The following is a 17,345-nucleotide window of genomic DNA, read 5'->3' on the forward strand; positions in this document are numbered from 1 at the left end:
GGCAGATGGGCTACAGCAGCAGAAGACCACACCGGGTACCACTCCTTTCAGCTAAGAACAGGAAACTGAGGCTACAATTTGTACAAGCTCATCGAAATTGGACAGTAGAAGATTGGAAAAACGTTGCTTGGTCTGATGAGTCTCGATTTCTGCTGCGACATTCGGATGGTAGGGTCAGAATTTGGCGTAAACAACATGAAAGCATGGATCCATCCTGCCTTGTATGGAGCATCTTTGGGATGTGCAGCCGACAAATCTGCGGCAACTGTGTGATGCCATCATGTCAATATGGACCAAAATCTCTGAGGAATGCTTCCAGCACCTTGTTGAATCTATGCCACGAAGAATTGAGGCAGTTCTGAAGGCAAAAGGGGGTCCAACCCGTTACTAGCATGGTGTACCTAATAAAGTGGCCGGTGAGTGTATAATCGTCTGAGGGGCACTTCCGTCTGTTTGTCTGTCTGTCACGGAAATCCCAAGTCGCTGATTGGTTGCGGCACAGTCCGGCCACGAAATTGCCACTCCCTACTCCCCTGCAGTCAGTGCCCCCTCCAAACCCCCCCCCCCCCCCCATTCACCGCCCGCCGCCCACATAGCGTTTTAGCAGTCCGTTAAACCGTCTGCGTTACACCGCGGCATAACGCAGTCTGTTAACGCTGCTATTAACACAGCATCAACAGTAAAAAAATATGTTAAAAATAATAATAATAAAAAAAAAGGTACTATTCTCACCTTCCGACGTCAACCGATGCGCACAAGCGGCGAGGCTGCCGCCAGCTTCCGTTCCCAGAGATGCATTGTGAAATTACCCAGATGACTTAGAGGTCTCGCAAGACCGCAAAGTCATCTGGGTAATTTTGCAATGCATCACTGGGAACGGAAGCTGGCGGCAGCCTCACGCTCGCTAGCATCGTTGGACGCCGGAGGGGGAGTATATGACTTTTTTATTTTAATTCTTTTTTTAACAGAGATATAGTGCCCACACTGCTGTATACTACGTGGGCTGTTATATACTGCGTGACTGATATATACTACGTAGGTAGTGTTATACTATGTTGGCTGTGTTTTTTACTGCGTGGGCTGTGTTATATACTACATGGCTGCTATATACTACATGACTGCTATATACTACATGACTGCTATATACTACGTGGCTGTGCTATATACTATGTGGCTGCTATATACTCTGTGGTTGCTACATACTATGTGGCAGCTATATACTTCGTGGCTGTGTTATATACTACGTGGCTGTGCTATTTACTACGTGGCTGTGCTATATACTACGTGGCTGTGCTATATACTACGTGGCTGTGCTATATACTACGTGGCTGTGCTATATACTACATGGCTGTGCTATATACTATGTGGCTGCTACATACTATGTGGCTGCTATATACTATGTGGCTGCTATATACTATGTGGCTGCTACATACTATGTGGCTGCTATATACTAGGTGGCTGTGCTATATACTAGGTGGCTGTGCTATATACTACGTGGCTGTGCTATATACTACGTGGCTGTGCTATATACTACGTGGCTGTGCTATATACTACGTGGCTGTGCTATATACTACGTGGCTGTGTTATATACTACGTGGCTGTAATATATCCTGCACCCCAAACCCCCGACATCCAGCTCCCTGAAACCCCGACAATCCTGCGACCAATCAGCGACAGACGCAGTCCAGCCGCGAACTGACGTGGGATTTAAACCACGCTTTGCTGATTGGTCGCTCCCGGCCGGGCGCGACCAATCAGCGATATTGGCAAGGGATTTAAACACCGCTTCAGTGATTGGTCGCGCACGGCCGGCCGCGACCAATCAGCGATATTAGCGCGATATTTAAACACCGCTTCGGTCATTGGTCGTGCCCGGCCGGCCGCGACCAATCAGCGACAGGCGCAGTCCGGCTGCGAATTGGCGCCAGATTTGAACCACGCTTCGCTGATCGGCCAGCTGGGCGCGACCAATCAGCGATATTGGCGCAGAATTTAACCCCCACTCAAAGCGAGACGTACATACATACATATTAAAGAATACCCGATGCGTTAGAATCGGGCCACCATCTAGTATTTATATAATACACTTTACTTTTTATTTTCAATAGAGGACTTGTACTGATGATTGTTTGATAATTGCACTATGCACTTATTACAATATATAGTACAAATCACAGTCTCTTATGTAACTCAGCCTGTGGCTGGGCTTCTCTGAGAACAAATATGGTGGCGATGGGGCCTGAAGCCAGTGCTGGCTGCCATATCGACCTATCGGCACATTGTGATCACGTCACATGAGGGCAGATAGATGCCCAGAAAGGATTGCACACTTCAAAAACAACTGTGAGTGATTAACAGACATATATAAGAGATTGCTGCTATTACAGTCAAATACTAGCTGTATAACACAGATGGCTCTTTGCTCTTTTGGAGCGGTAGCTCAGCTCCTAACAGATATACATGTCAAAGAGGCAAGCATGAACAAATTAAGACTATAGAGGAAATATAACTTAAAATACCATATAAAGACTAAAAGCACCTTAGCTTCAGATTCAGGGTTTGCTGGATCAGCAGGTACTGCCATCTCTACACTTCGGGTCTCCACAGCGATAACACCCAATGGTATTCCTCCTAATCTAAAATACAAATGATACAAAGCAGCATATCACCTTTAAAATCACACAAACTATTAATTCTATCAAATGTGAGATGATAGCATTGCCTCTGTGGCCATACCTTGCCCGCCCCACAACTACAGTCTGTGCCCAACGTTGCATGATCTCCTTGAAGCTTCCAAGATCAAAGAACCCAGTTTGCCATGTGCCTTTGATAGCTACAAAGATATGAGTTGTTTTAACAATAAAGACAATATGAGGAAAAATGTGATAAAGTCTATGGACTTACTGGGATGAGGTCTTCCAGCAAGCATCCAGCGGGGATCATAGGGAGCCTTTGTTGGAATAAACTCAATAAGACGGTCAATTGGGTCAGAAGGTGAGATGACAGGAACTGGACTGTGTTTGTCCTTCAGATGGGCAAACAAATACATGTAAATCGATGCATTCGTAACCATTTGTCATTAAAAAAAATTAGGAAAAAGATTAATAAAATACAACAAGGAAACCTAAGGTAGAAATGGGTCTGGAAGCAGCCACTGTCTGCCTCCTACTGACACCAAGTTAAAACTGGTGAGCTTTGTGCCAGTCAACGGGTGTATACAGTTTATTTAGGAGGAGCTAACTTTTTATGCTTAGTGTCAGACTCCTTGTGGCAGCAGCATACACTCATGGTTGCCTGTTCCCAAATGAAGCTATAGAGAAATAACTACTTCCATTATTCGTTAGTAAAATGTTCACATAAAAAAAAAATGGCAACTACAGTTAAGCATAAAACTGAAAATTAGTACAAATTTTTTTTTTCTTTTTTTTTTTTTAAAAAAAGAAGATGATTAATAAAGTAAAAAAAACAAAACAAAAAAAAAAAAAAAAACACTTTTGGCAGAAACTGGTCTGGAGCGTTTGACCCGTGCCGGCCTAATAGTGACACTAAGGCTACTTTCACACTTGCGTTTTTTTTTTAATCCGTCACAATCCGTCGTTTTTAGTGAATGCAGGATCCTGCAAAAAAAATTTGCAGGATCCTGCATTTTCCCATAGACTTGATTTAGCGACGGATTGTGACGAATGGTCATCCGTTTCATCCGTCGTGCACTGGATCCGTCGTAAAATAGCGGTCCATCGTGCAGAGAAAACGTTCATAGGAACGTTTTTTTGTGCACGTCGGAAAATCGGTCAGCGACGCATCCTGTGTCATCGGCTATAATGGAAGCCTATGGACGCAGGATCTGTCGCTGACCGTCACACACAGGAATCCAGCGACGGATCCCGTTTTTCCCCTTTGAGCATGCCCGGAAGGATTTTCAATTCCGGGAAAAAGTGAGTCTCTCTCTCGTAATTCTTAGTGTCAGTCTCCTGGCTGCAGCATACATCCATGGTATTTTATGTCCCACAATGAAGCGACTGAGAAAAAATATCTTCTTGATAGAAGGGCATAGGTTACCCAATGTCATGATGAAGCAAATAATCTGTGAGAAAGTATCTTACCTTTGGCATATAGGAGAGCCACTGAAGAATGGTATACACTCCTTCAAAATCATCAGGGACCATAGCGTGAGACACCCCATTGTTACACATAATCTGTACTCCTCCTAACTGGTTATTAGACGTATATACTTCACGACCAAGAACCTACAGAACAAATCCGTTTTATTATAAACATTCTTAAACATCATCCTTTTTTATAGAAGTTAAATTAGGCTTTTTTTAAATTTTTTTTAAATGATTTGAGGTATACTATACGCAGAAATATAACTACAAGTTTCTTAACATGACAGCTAGAAAAATATCACACAATGCAGGGAATACAACTTTGATTTACCTTGTTCAGGGCACCTGCACCTGTCAAAATTATATGGGAATTCTCTACTTGAATAACACGCTGGCCCAGTCTCACCAAGTAGGCTCCTATCCCAATTGCACGACATGTGACCTTAGGAAACAAAGGAAATGTGAATATTGAATGTCCTAACAAGAAGTCAGAATCATTGGTGCAGGACAGAAACAGGATGATCTGAGACAGGAAAACCATGCATAATGTAGAATTGCTTAAAAGCTATGGAAAAATATTTTCAGTAGTAGCTTTCAGATTTTTCTCTTGTGCGAGTGTCCCTCTCATTACTGGATTTAGTTCTGTCTATAGCTAGGGTGCTGCTGACTTCAGTAGCTTGTGTAATAGCACAGCTTATATCCTGCATATATTTCTTCATGTCCTTTCTTCGTTTTCTGGATTCTCTTGGCCCTCCATGAGATCATACATGCTTTGTTCCCTATCCATACTGTTGAGGTCTGTGTACAACACTCTCCTTGCTACTATCTTAAATGCTGGTTTCTGTGCTTGGATCAGAAGACCAACCCTGGCCAGTGGATCAGCTGACATGAGCTAACTGTCTCATAGGAATATACAAGGCAGTTCGCTCAGTTCATTGGACCCAGTTGTCAGGCCAATTCTTCCGATCCAAGCACGGTTTGCATTTCACAGATGTATGAAACCGATCTACCATAGGAAAAACAGGATTTTTGGTTGCTTACCACAAAATCTGTTTCTCGGAGCCTCCATTGGGGGACACAGGAACCATGGGTGTATGCTGCTGCCACTAGGAAGCTGACACTATGCAGAAAAAAAAGTTTGCTCCTCTGCAGTGTACACCCCACCGACTGGCATTATACACTTCAGTTAGTGAGAAAGCAGTAGGAGATAAATAACAAGGTTGAAAACCATAACCACAAACATGAAAACTGTAAACGTGAGAACAGTCATAGAGCATAGAACAGGAGAAACTGAATAACATGGGAGGGTGCTGTGTCCCCCAATGGAGGCTCCGAGAAACAGATTTTACGGTAAGCAACCAAGAATCCTGTTTTCTCTATCGCCTCTCATTGGGGGACACAGGAACCATGGGACGTCCAAAAGTAGTCTCTGGGGTGGGAAAAACAGACTTCCATCAGGTCAGAGGACTCACCACTGCCGCCTGCAAAATCCTTCTGCCTAGGCTGGAATCCGCCGAAGCGTAGGTATGGACCTTGTAAAATTTGGCAAACGTGTGGATGGAAGACCAGGTTGCCGCTTTGCAAAGCTGTAGGGTGGTAGCCCTGTGGTGTACCGCCCAGGAGTAGCCCGGGTAGAGTGAGCCTTTATCCCAGCAGGGGGCACTCTGTTCTTGACCCGGTAAGCCTCCAAAATTGCCGATCTGATCCAGCGAGCAATAGTCGCCTTGGAAGCCGGCAAGCCTCTGCGCGTGCCATTAGGAATGACGAAAAGAGAATCCGTCTTCCGGAAAGCGGACGTTCTATCCAGGTAGATCCTCACTGCCCTGACGAGGTGCAGCTTGTTCAACGATCGCTCCAGAGGATGAGTAGGAGCTGGACAAAAGGAAGGTAAATCAATGTCCTCGTTGAGGTGGAATGTGGAAACCACCTTAGGAAGAAAGGAAGGCGGAGACCTGAGGACCACCTTGTCCTGGTGGAAGACCAAGAAAGGAGGTCGGCAAGAGAGCCGCCAACTCGGAAACGCGGCGGATAGAAGTGATGGCCACAAGAAAGGCCACCTTCCAAGACAGAACTGATAGGGGAACCTCCGTGAGAGGCTCAAAGGGGGAAACCCTCAGAACGTTCAGTACCAGATTTAAATCCCATGAATCCACAGGGGCGCTGTACGGAGGAACAGCATGGGCCACTCCTTGAAGGAAGATCTTAACCTGTGGCCGAGAAGATAAAGTCTTCTGAAAGGATGGAGAACGCAGAAACCTGGCCCTTCAGGGAACTAAGAGCAAGGCCCGAATCCAATCCTGCCTGAAGGAAGGCCAAAACAGAAGGCAGGGAAAAGGACATAGGTGAAACGCAGTTGGACTCACACCACCGGAAATAAGCTTTCCTGGTACGATAGTAAATCCTGGAAGACGAAGGCTTTCTAGCCTGGATCATGTTGTGAATCACCCGGTCCGAGAGGCCGGATGTTCTTAGAACTGCGGTTTCAACAACCACACCGTTAAACTGAGCGACCGAGAATTCGGGTGGCAGATCGGACCCTGAGACAGCAGATCAGGCCTGTCTGGAAGGCGCCAAGGGGCATCTGCGAGAAGATTGACGATGTCCGCAAACCAAGCTCTCCTGGGCCAATCCGGGGCAATCAGAATGACCGGCACCCCTTCCGCTTTGATCTTTTTCAACAGCTTGGGAATTAAGGGCAGGGGTGGGAACAGATAGGGCAGCACGAACTGCGACCAAGGAATGGCCAGAGAGTCGACGCCCACCGCGAGGGGGTCGCAAGACCTGGAGACGAACCGAGGAACCTTCCTGTTCATTCGGGATGCCGTGAGGTCAACGTCCGGAGTCCCCCATTGAAGACAAATCTGATGGAAAACCTCCGGATGCAAGGACCATTCCCCTGCCACGGGACCCTCACGGCTGAGGAAGTCGGCAGCCCAATTGTCCACGCCGGGGATATGCACCGCGGATATCACCTATCACCGGAACCGTTGCCTCTGCCCAGAGGAGGATCTTGGATACCTCGGTCAAGGCCAAGGAGCTCAGAGTCCCCCCCTGATGGTTGACATATGCCACCGCCGTGGCATTGTCCGTCTCGATTCGGATTTATAGACCCCTGAGAATCCTTTCCCAGTGACGAAGGGACAGAAAGATGGCCCGAATCTCGAGGACATTGATCGGCAGAGTTGACTCCTGCGTCGACCAACGGCCCTGAACAGTCAGGTGGCGAAACACCCCACCCCAGCCGAGCAGGCTGGCGTCCGTAGTCACCACTTGCCAGTGAACTGGAAGGAAGGACCTGCCCTGGGAGATGAGAGGGGACGTCAACCACCAGTTGAGAGACCGTTTGACCCGGCGAGAGAGTCGAATTGGATGATCCAGGGAAAAGACAGACCTGTCCCACAGACAGGATGGCTTGCTGAAGAGGCTGCGAGTGAAATTGGGCGAAGGGAACCGCTTCCAATGTTGCTACCATCCTCCCCAGAACCTTCATGGCCGATCGGAAGGAAGGAAACCAAGGACCCTGGAGCAAGAGTACGTCCCGACGAAGGATGGATCTCTTGTCTTCGGGAAGGAAGACTTTGGTCTGACGAGTGTCAAAGAGCATGCCCAGAAAAACGATGCGCTGAGAAGGAATAAGGCAGGACTTTTTCCGGTTGACCAGCCTCCCAAAGCGGGCTAGGGTGTCGAGGACAATGGACAGACTTCCGTGAGCTTGAGAAAAGGACAGGGCCTTGATGAGAATGTCGTTGAGGTAAGGAAACAGAACCAGGCCTCTGACCCTCAAGATGGCTATCAGCGCTGCCATAATCTTCGTGAAAACCCTGGGAGCGGTTGCAAGACCGAACGGCAGGGCGACGAACTGAAAATGGTCCTGCAGCAGCTGGGGCGGTGGGAACAATCGGGTTGCTGCAGGTCTGACAGAGTGGGGAGGACTGACCTGAGGGAAGTTTGCAGTTACAGGACAAACATGCAAAGTATTTGACTAAGGCAGAAGAAGCGGAGGAAGAAGTAGGAGGACGAGAGCAGCCTCCCTTAGAGGTATACATTTTGAAGGGTCCCTGAAGAAAATGCCAGAGGGTTAGGGGACAGGGGGCAGAGGGGAGTGTCAGTCTGCAGTGCAGAGCTACTCACGGCAGACGAAAAAACGGATTCCAGGTGGAGGAAGCTGTCTGCTTGCGGGTGGACCTCCGGAGAGAAGTTGAGCTCCTGCTGCAATCTGAACCGCAGATGGTGACCGCTGAAAGGGCGCAGGAATGTGCGCTCTGGAAGGGGCGGAGCGCGATGTGTGGCGCCAAGCAGCTGCGTAGAGGGAGGGGCGGAGACAGCCGTGCGCCCAGGAGCACAAAGATGGCGCTGGTGGGCGGAGAGTGCAGGACAGAGATTGTCGGGCGGGAGAGAGCCCGCCCGATGAAGGCGGAAGTGGGCGGAGTGCGGCACCGGAAGTAGGCCCAGGCAGAAGCCGGGGCCTAAATTAGAGGCCGGCGACCGCCGGAAGAAAAAGCCGCGGCGCCGAAGCAGTGTGCCGCAGTAGAAAAACGGCGCGGCAGCCTGCCAAGGCTGTCACGCTGGAGAGGATAGAGCGGCCGCCGTGAAACCTGCGGCGCCGGAGCAGTGCACCACAGGGAGAAGCGGCGTGGCAGCCTGTCAGGGCTGTCGCGCTTAAGAAGGTAGTGCGGCCCCATTAAAACCGCGGCGCCGGAGCAGTGCGCCGCAGGAAGAAGCGGCACGACAGCCTGTCAGGGATGTCTCACTGGAGAAGGTGGTGCGGCCGCCGGGGTAGGAAGCGGTGCGGCAGCCTGTAATGGCCCCGCGCTGGAATAGAAGGCAGAGGGGCCACAGCTGCCGCATGGGAAGGAAGAAATGCGGCTGCCTGCAAAGGCCGCCGCGCAATACAGCAATTCCGGGCCGTGCTGCTGCAATCTGGGTGCAAGCGATGACCAGGTATGCTGGGAGCCCCTAGCAAGACCCCCCCTTGAAAGATCTGGGATGGGATGGGGAAATACTCACCTCAAACCTCCCACGCCGATACTAACCTGAAGAGGAATGAGACGTCCAGGGAGCTGATGGACGTCCTCGTCTCCGCAACCGATAGGCTCTGGTGGGCGAGTGGGTGGAGGACGGAGCCAGGACCGGACTTCTGAGCACGCTTGTGTGCTAGGATCATGGTCCTGCTGAGGGATCTATGAGGATACGGGGTGGCAGTACACGCCGTACTCATAGTCCGTATTGTGGGAATACAGGTGAGACTGTTCACCCTGTATCCCTCCGGAAAACCTGAAAGAAAACGACGCACATTGAGGTAGATAAGGGTCTAATGAAAGACCTGTGTCTACCTCCTACTGAAACTAAGCTAAACTGGTGTGTACAATGCCAGTTGGTGGGGTGTACACTGCAGAGGAGGAGCTAACTTTTTTTCTGCATAGTGTCAGCCTCCTAGTGGCAGCAGCATACACCCATGGTTCTTGTGTCCCCCAATGAGAGGCGATGGAGAAAAAGGGTTAGATCAGAAAGAGCAATCAGAATCAGGAGTTCTATTGCATTCATAATATTTTTCAAAGCAGCCAGCTAGATAGGGTACTTAGACAATCTAAAATTATAGAAACATTTTTAATATTAAAAAGGTGTTAATTTTGCCATCAGGAAACAAACAAGCAAATACTAAATACAATTTCAGTTTGAAGGTGTACAAAGTCAAGCCAAACTCTTTACACCAAAGATGAAAATGCATGAGAGCACATACCATGCTGATAGTTATAATTTCATCATATGCCAGAGATGACTCGCCAGCAATTGTTCCTGATCCTCTTAGATTCTCTACACCAATTCCTTCCTCTTTTCCAATGATGTCAGTAAGCACATACCTGTGGAGAAGAACAATGCAATGGGATTTCTATGTCAAGAAAGTCTAAATGACAAACAGATCAAGACTGGTTAAATATGCTGCTTGCAAGTCACAAGTACCTGGATTCACCTTCATCCTCTACGTGTTCACAATGCACCGAATTCAGAGAGCTAATCCGGGTGTAGTCCTGGGGCGTCAGATACAAATACTTGAAGCCCTAAGAAAATAAAATTCCAGGTGTTTTTTAAAAAAGGTAATCAGTTCTTTCTATTACCACTTTCTATAGGACTAAAAGGTAATTCATGGTTTACCTCATATACTAGATAAAAAAAAAAAACTTACTGGTTGACAGCAAGTCAAACCAAATAAATGTACTTAAATTCTTAGTATGCTTTCACATAGCGCTTTGCCACCCGTTCATTGGTCCCGTTGTGGTTTACATCTAAACCCCCTGCAAAATGGAATTCTGGTGTATGCGGCGATGGAGCCATAGACTATAATGGTGCCAGCAGAAAAAATGTGCGCTTGGATGTGCATAATTTCCAGGCGTATACACCTACTGGAGACGGACACCCAGCCATAGTAGACTGTGTCTGAGTATCTGCCTCCAGTAGGCGCACACGCCCAAAAACAATCCGGACGTAAGCCCCGACAGGACCCACCAATGTGGATAAAAGCGCTATGTGAAAGCACGTTGAAAAGCTGGCTCAGTGAAGATTTAACATGAAAATTCATGTACATGCAACATCCCTTAGGGTAAGGCCTCTTTGACATTTCCGTCGGCCCGACGTACCGACGGACGTTGTGCAAATAGTGCACAACGTGGGCAGCGGATGCAGTTTTCAGACGCATCCGCTGCCCATTATGAGTTCCGGGGAGGAGGGGGCGGAGGTTTGGCCGGCATGCACGGTCGAAAATGGCGGACGCGTCGCACAAAAAAAGTTACATTGGACGTTTTTTTGTGACGACGGTCTGCCAATTACCGACGCATCCAGTGCACGACATATGGAACGTGTGTCCATACGTCGTGATGCATTGGTAATACAAGTCTATGTGCAAAAAACGCATCCTGCGGGCAACTTTGCAGGATGCGTTTTTTTGCACAGAACGACGCAACGTCTTCATAAAGACGGAAGTGTGAAAGTAGCCTAAGCTAGACACAACATGGTGCAGGTCCCTAAAACTCACTTTGTAAGGGTCAGAGGGGTCAATCCAAGCTACATTAAACATGTGTCTGAGTTCCTCTGCCAGTCCTATTCGAGCACCACTATTAGCTGCGATGTAAATCCGAGGGATTCCTTCTTTCCTCGCAAATTCTGAAGCTCGCAGAAAGAGCATGTCTTCCTGAGGCCCAAAGGAGCCAATCTTGTAAGTGATATCATTGCATATCACGATGATATCACGTCCCTTTGGATATTCAGGACTTTTGATCTTCATTTTGAAAGCAACCATTCCAACCTAACACAGAAAGGGATAAAAAATGTAAAAAAGATTATTTCATACAAGATGATACTGGTATTACTCTTTATCATTTATAGATACACATGCCACGCTAAAGGGGTTGTTCACTTTCAGAAAACTTCCTACTATACGCTGTTGTAGTTATAAAAAAAAACAAACTGAGCATTACTTACGGTACCCTTTTCAGGGTCAAGGGCTGATTCTTTGGCAGTGTCTAGGTCTTGTTTGTCTACATCGCTGATGTCACGATGACAGCACTGCAGCCAATCAGGTCTGCTAAGCTCAGTGACTGGTTGTAGCGCTGTCAACGCTTTAATATTTTCCTGGCAACTGATGTTGGTTAAAAAAAAGGATACCACTTCTGAAGGCATCTCACAGGGTACCTAAGGGTACCATGAATATTTATGTGTAGAAGTAGTGACAGCCATCAGCAAGACAAGTCTTTCTCTAATGTGTACGGCCAGATTAATTACCTCATTTCCACCAGGTAATCTGTTCAGCTGAACCAACTGACCCTGGTTGTCAAGGACCAATTCCGTGTAGGTGAGCATATCTGATTCACGAGGTTCTCCTGGTCCCCACAGTTTAAACAAAGCCTGCAACAAAACAAAACAAAAAAGGGATCATGCAGACGTCCATGCAAATTGGTCTGAGAATTGACATCTAATAAACAGACTGGCCGCATGTTTTCTAACCCGTGCGTGACAGCTTAATTTACTTCTGTGAGGTTGTCACGCTCAGGTCAGGAGAGCTGTGGCAAGTCCGTGCATTGTGGTCCGATCTGGGACCGATCTGCACAGACCTCTGAATACATCATAACTAGTAACAACCAAGCTGCATAAAAAAGTCACAAGTTCCACCTTCTACAAAGGTCCATGGAAAGTTCCTGCTTATTAATGCTAATGACAAAGGAGATTTTGGGTACTCACTGCAAAATCTCTTTCTAGAAGCCTTCAATGGGGAACACAGGAAACCATGGGTGTATGTTGATGCCACTAGGAGGCTACCACTAGGCAGAAAAAAAGGTTTACTACTCCTCATCAAGCTACACCTGCCATCTGCCAAGGAGCTATTCAGTTAGGGAGAAAGCAGTAAAAGAAGCAACAAGAAGGAATAATCCTAATTGGCCTAATATATGTACAAACAAGGGGGCGTGCTGTGTCCCCCAATGAAGGCTCAGACAAAGATTTTACGATGAGTACCCAACATCTCCTTTTCTCTACCGCTTCATTAGGGAACATGGGAAACCATAGGACGTCCTGAAGCAGTCCCTAGGGTGGGAAAAACAGCTACTCACAGATCTAAGACTGGTCCACTGTGCAGGTTGGCGCTAGTCGAAGCATATGTGTGAACCATGTAGAAGTAGGAGAGGGTATGAACCGAAGACCAGGAGGCGATCTTGCAGAGCTGTAAGCCGGAGGCTTGATGGCAAACAGCCCAGGAAGCCCCACTGCACATGGAGTGACAGTGAACCCAAGGGGAAGCTGTGTTATCTTCATCTTGAAAGTGGGAAGACCTCTGTAAAAATCTTCAGGAAGCCGAAAACAGAATTCGAACATCTGAAGGATGCTGTCCTGGAAATGTAAAGGCGTAGAGCTCTGACCAAATCCAGTTTGTTAAGAAACCTCTCCAGAGGATGAGAGGAAGGAAGGAAGCATGATATCTTTATCAAGAAAGGAAAAACCGTGTTAGGGAGGTGTGATGAAACTCAGCGTAGGCTCACGTTATCCTCATGGAACACCAGGAAGGGCGAACGATAGGAAAGAGCTGCAAGTTCGGAGACACGCCTGATAGAGGTGATCGTTACAAGGAACGAAACCTTCCAGTAAGAGAGAGGAATGTCCCGAATTGGTTCAAGGGGTGAATCCTGAGGTACGGTCAAGACCAAATTGAGTTTCCAAGGCTCCAGTGGGGCGGTAAAGGAGGGACAGAGTGAGCAACTCCCTGTAGGAAAGTCTTGATTTGAGGACAAGAGGCCAAGTTCTTGTGGAAGAGGAAAAAAGGTGCGGGGACCTGACCCTTTATAGGGCCGAGAGACAGACCATACACTAGGCCTGACTGTAAGAGAGAGGAAGAGAAAAGGACAGTGGCGCAACCTGACTAATCTCGCACCAAAATATCACAATCTCCCATGATTTGGGAGAAGGGATATCCCTGAAAGATGAGGGCAGAGTCAAAGACATGGGGGCCGAGGCAGAGAAATTAAAGACCAAGCTGCGATCTGCCATGTTGGTTCATGGTAGTTGGTGGGTCTGACTTACTCTGGGTAGTGGACAGAGTACCAGGTGGTTGTGGGCATAGATAAACACTCCATAGGTGCAGTAGAGGTCTGGATGCCTTGGTTGGGTCAGACAAAGATACAGAGTGGCTGTCCAAAAAGGAAGGCCATACTCTTGTGGCAGGTCGCCAGAAGCTCAAGAGCCAGGGTGGAGGATCCGGGCAGTACAGGAGCAGAGGTCATGTAGAAAGAACCTATGGAAAAAATGTATGCTCTGACCTGAAGTACTGATGGGGTGCATGACCTGGAGAATCCAGCCAGAGAGGGGAGATTAAAAGCTGAGAGCCTTGCGGACAGCAATATGTAACCTTAAGTCATGTAATGCTACAGGCATCATAAAAGCTATTTCCCATAGAGACCCGGAATGGGAGGGGGGCGCAGCTGAGGGTTTCCAGAAGACAACCTACCCGAACCTGTGAAGGAGGATGAGGATCCGCTCGACCAGGACTCTAAGTAGAAGGATGGGCACCCAGGAACTGATGTATGTGCAATAGCATGTGGAGAAAAATATTGGCGCCCAGCCGATAGAAAGGAGCGAACACAAACCTATCGTGGGAAGAAAGCCCATGCGCAAGCCTGATAGGCGGAAAAAATTAAGGAGCGTTGCAGAAATGGGCGCTAGGTTGCAAAACAAGTCGGGGACTACATTTTGAGCTCAGGCCCCAGGTAGTACAGGAGGAGGTGAGGAGGGCGCCTCCATGACATTTTGGGGAAAGTCAAAGCCGAGGCCTAGATTATAAATCCAGCCAGGAAAAAGAACCAGGGGAGTGGACAGCTGTGGGAGAATTCCACATGGCGGCCGGAATTAAAGTTCGGCCGGGAAAGGTAAACAAAAAAAGAGTGGCAAGCTGCAGGGGAACTCCCCGCTGAGACTGGGATTAAGAAGCCCTGTAAAGAAGGAGAACCCCAACTGAAAAAGTGTCCCATTGTGTGGGAAGGGATGTGAGCAGTGCTCAGAAGGGGGAAAAACTGCAGGAAGATGGTACTGTGCCCACATTTTTTTTTTTTTTTTTCTTTCTTCCTCCTCCTCTTTTCTTCTTGTTCTTTTTCTGATTAAGTAAAAGGAATACCCGATAAAGATGAGGTCCCATCTCCTTTTTCACAGAGTAAAAGATGGTCCTCCAGGAGCCCCGGTTCGAGGGGTCAATGGCAATAGGTGCCTTCCTCCTGGCGCAGTCTCATTGTGGTGAGCGAGTGGGCAGGGGATTGATGGCATGGACTATCCTCCTGACCACACCGTAGGGTCCTGCTGCATAGACATGAGAGGGTACGATGTGGCTCTTTTCAAAATATTCTCTTAGTCTCTAGGTGGGAAATTGGGGTGACTGTTACACCCTCTAGTCACGAGCTAAGCCACAAAGAAAAAAAAGGAAAAGATGAATAAAACCCATCAAGGCCCTAAGGTGTCTGCCTCCCATTCACACCAAGTTAAAACTAATCAGGCCCATGTCGATTTGTGGGTGTAGCCTGCAGGGGAGGACTTAGCCTTTTTTTTGCCTTGTAACAGCAACGTGCACCTTTGGTTTCCTGTGTCACCCAGTGAAGTAATGCAAAGTTCCAGCTTCACCTTCAAGAATCCAGCCAAAAATCTTACCTGTCGGAACATCTCGGGGAAATCATAGACATATGTTGTCCCCAGTGATTGAGCTTGGAATCTCTTAGACTGTAAAAGGTCCTTGGTCACGTAGGGAGTGTTAATCAGCATCCCATGCATAAGTCCATGCTTATCACCGTAGGAATTAAACATGATCTGTTAAAAGACATAAAACGTTTTATTTAATTAAAAATTATTCTGCTATGATTTTAAACACATAAAACACTACGTTAAAATTTCAAACAAAGTTTCATTACTTGTTGCTAGCCAGCACTAGGCTTTTGTAGAAAATTCAATTATATCCCTCCTTTTCCCCAGGACATGGGATTGAATCCACATACCTATGTTTTGGCAGAACAGTTTGTGTATAATGAGCACAACAACTGCTACTTTAAGGGAACCTGTATGAAAATGCAGTCCGATCTGCAGGCACCATGTTATACAGCAGGGGGAGCCGAGCAGATCGATATTTAGTTTTGTGACAAAATATTCAGTACAACTTGTGTTTTAATCATTTAAACCTTTGCTCTGTTTTTTAGTTCAGTGGGTGGTCCTATCAGTGACCGACAGCGTTCTTTATAGAACTGTGCATACAGAGATAACTGTCAATCACTGATAGGCCCGCCCACTTGAATGGAAAGCCCTGATAAAGCATAATTAAAAACACAGGTCATGCTGAACCTTTTCTCACAAAACTATATAATCATCCTATTCAGCTCCTCCTGCTCTGTACCAGAAAGCCTGCAGAATGGACTACATTTTCATGTTGACAGGATCTCTTTAACCACAGATTTAGAAAAGGAAATTATAAGATAATGGCTGTTACTCACCTGCCCAGTGCTGGGTTCTGTCACCTCTTTATAAAGGCTCATGTCCAAATAGTAACCAGACTCATTGGTAAGAAAGAGACGGATGGGGATGGCTTTGCCTGTAGGGGTTAACCTGATATTGATCTTCACTTCAGCTTGAAGTACACGTAGTTTCCATAAACGGCTACCATATCTTATAACCATAGAGCGGACTGACTCCTCAATCTAATAAATGATAAAAGAGGACACTGCTGTCACTTACAGAGGAAAAGATCATAGAAAGGTAGCATGCAAGCTATGCATATTATTCTAGGCTGTAAGTGTCTCCAAAGCAAAGTCTGCATAAAATACATGAGCCACAGAGCTAAATTCTAATTTAAAAGGGAATAACTGTAATGGATTCTTTAGAAGGAGGATGGAAAAAAATAAGGGCAATACAGATACCTCTCCTGGGGCATCTAACTAAATGCATTTACCAGGGAATTCATTTAATATATATTCAATATATATTTGTGTTTTCCGGCATTAACCCTTTAACGACCAGGGGTATTTTCGGTTTTGCAATTTTATTTTTTGTTCCCCTTCTTCCCAGAGGCATAACTTTTTTATTTTTTGATCAAAATGGCCATGTGGGGGGGAGGGCTTGTTTTTGGGGGACGAGTTGCACTTTTGAACGACACCAATGGTTTTACCAAGTCGTGTAATGGAAAACAGGAAAAAAAATTCAAAGTGCGGTGAAATTGCAAAAAAATTGTGCAATCCCACACTTGTTTTTGTTTTCTTTTTTTACTAGGTTCACTAAATGTTAAAACTGACCTGACATTATGATTCTTCAGGTCATTATGAGTTCATAGACATCAAATATGTCTAGGTTCTTTTTAATCTAAGTGGTGAAAAAAAATTCCAAAGTTTCAAAAAAAAAAAAAAAAAAAAGTTGCCATATTCTGATACCCGTACTGTCTCCATTTTTCAGGATCTGGGGTTGGGTGAGGGCTTAATTTTTGCGCGCCGATCTCACGTTTTTATTGATACCATTTTGGTGTATATACGATCTGTTGATCGCCTGTTATTGCATTTTATTGCAATGTTGCAGCGACCAAAAAAAATTAATTCTGGAGTTTTGATTTTCTTTCTCGCTATGCTGTTTTCTGATTGGATTATTTTTTTATATTGATAGATCGGCGATTCTGAACGCGTGAACGCGGCGATATCAAATATGTGTATGTTTGAATTTTTTTATTGTTTCATTTTGAAT

The 17,345-nt window shown here is 46.6% G+C and overlaps 1 protein-coding gene across 6 annotated transcripts in view; it reads right to left on the minus strand.

The window, feature by feature from the left end:
- Nucleotides 1-17,345, minus strand: part of ACACB (acetyl-CoA carboxylase beta) — a 240,050-nt gene that overhangs the window by 23,153 nt on the left and 199,552 nt on the right. For all 6 annotated transcript variants that reach the window (XM_077295957.1, XM_077295946.1, XM_077295937.1 and 3 more), the window contains 11 exons: nucleotides 16,112-16,315; nucleotides 15,282-15,437; nucleotides 11,883-12,005; nucleotides 11,137-11,406; nucleotides 10,068-10,165; nucleotides 9,847-9,967; nucleotides 4,438-4,548; nucleotides 4,104-4,247; nucleotides 2,905-3,025; nucleotides 2,737-2,833; nucleotides 2,540-2,636 (listed from right to left, as the gene is read on the minus strand). In XM_077295957.1, coding sequence (XP_077152072.1) covers nucleotides 2,540-2,636; nucleotides 2,737-2,833; nucleotides 2,905-3,025; nucleotides 4,104-4,247; nucleotides 4,438-4,548; nucleotides 9,847-9,967; nucleotides 10,068-10,165; nucleotides 11,137-11,406; nucleotides 11,883-12,005; nucleotides 15,282-15,437; nucleotides 16,112-16,315 — 1,542 coding nt within the window. The remainder of the gene's footprint in view (nucleotides 1-2,539; nucleotides 2,637-2,736; nucleotides 2,834-2,904; nucleotides 3,026-4,103; nucleotides 4,248-4,437; nucleotides 4,549-9,846; nucleotides 9,968-10,067; nucleotides 10,166-11,136; nucleotides 11,407-11,882; nucleotides 12,006-15,281; nucleotides 15,438-16,111; nucleotides 16,316-17,345) is intronic.

Source organism: Ranitomeya variabilis, chromosome 1 (assembly GCF_051348905.1).
Source record: "Ranitomeya variabilis isolate aRanVar5 chromosome 1, aRanVar5.hap1, whole genome shotgun sequence".
Taxonomy (NCBI): domain Eukaryota; kingdom Metazoa; phylum Chordata; class Amphibia; order Anura; family Dendrobatidae; genus Ranitomeya; species Ranitomeya variabilis.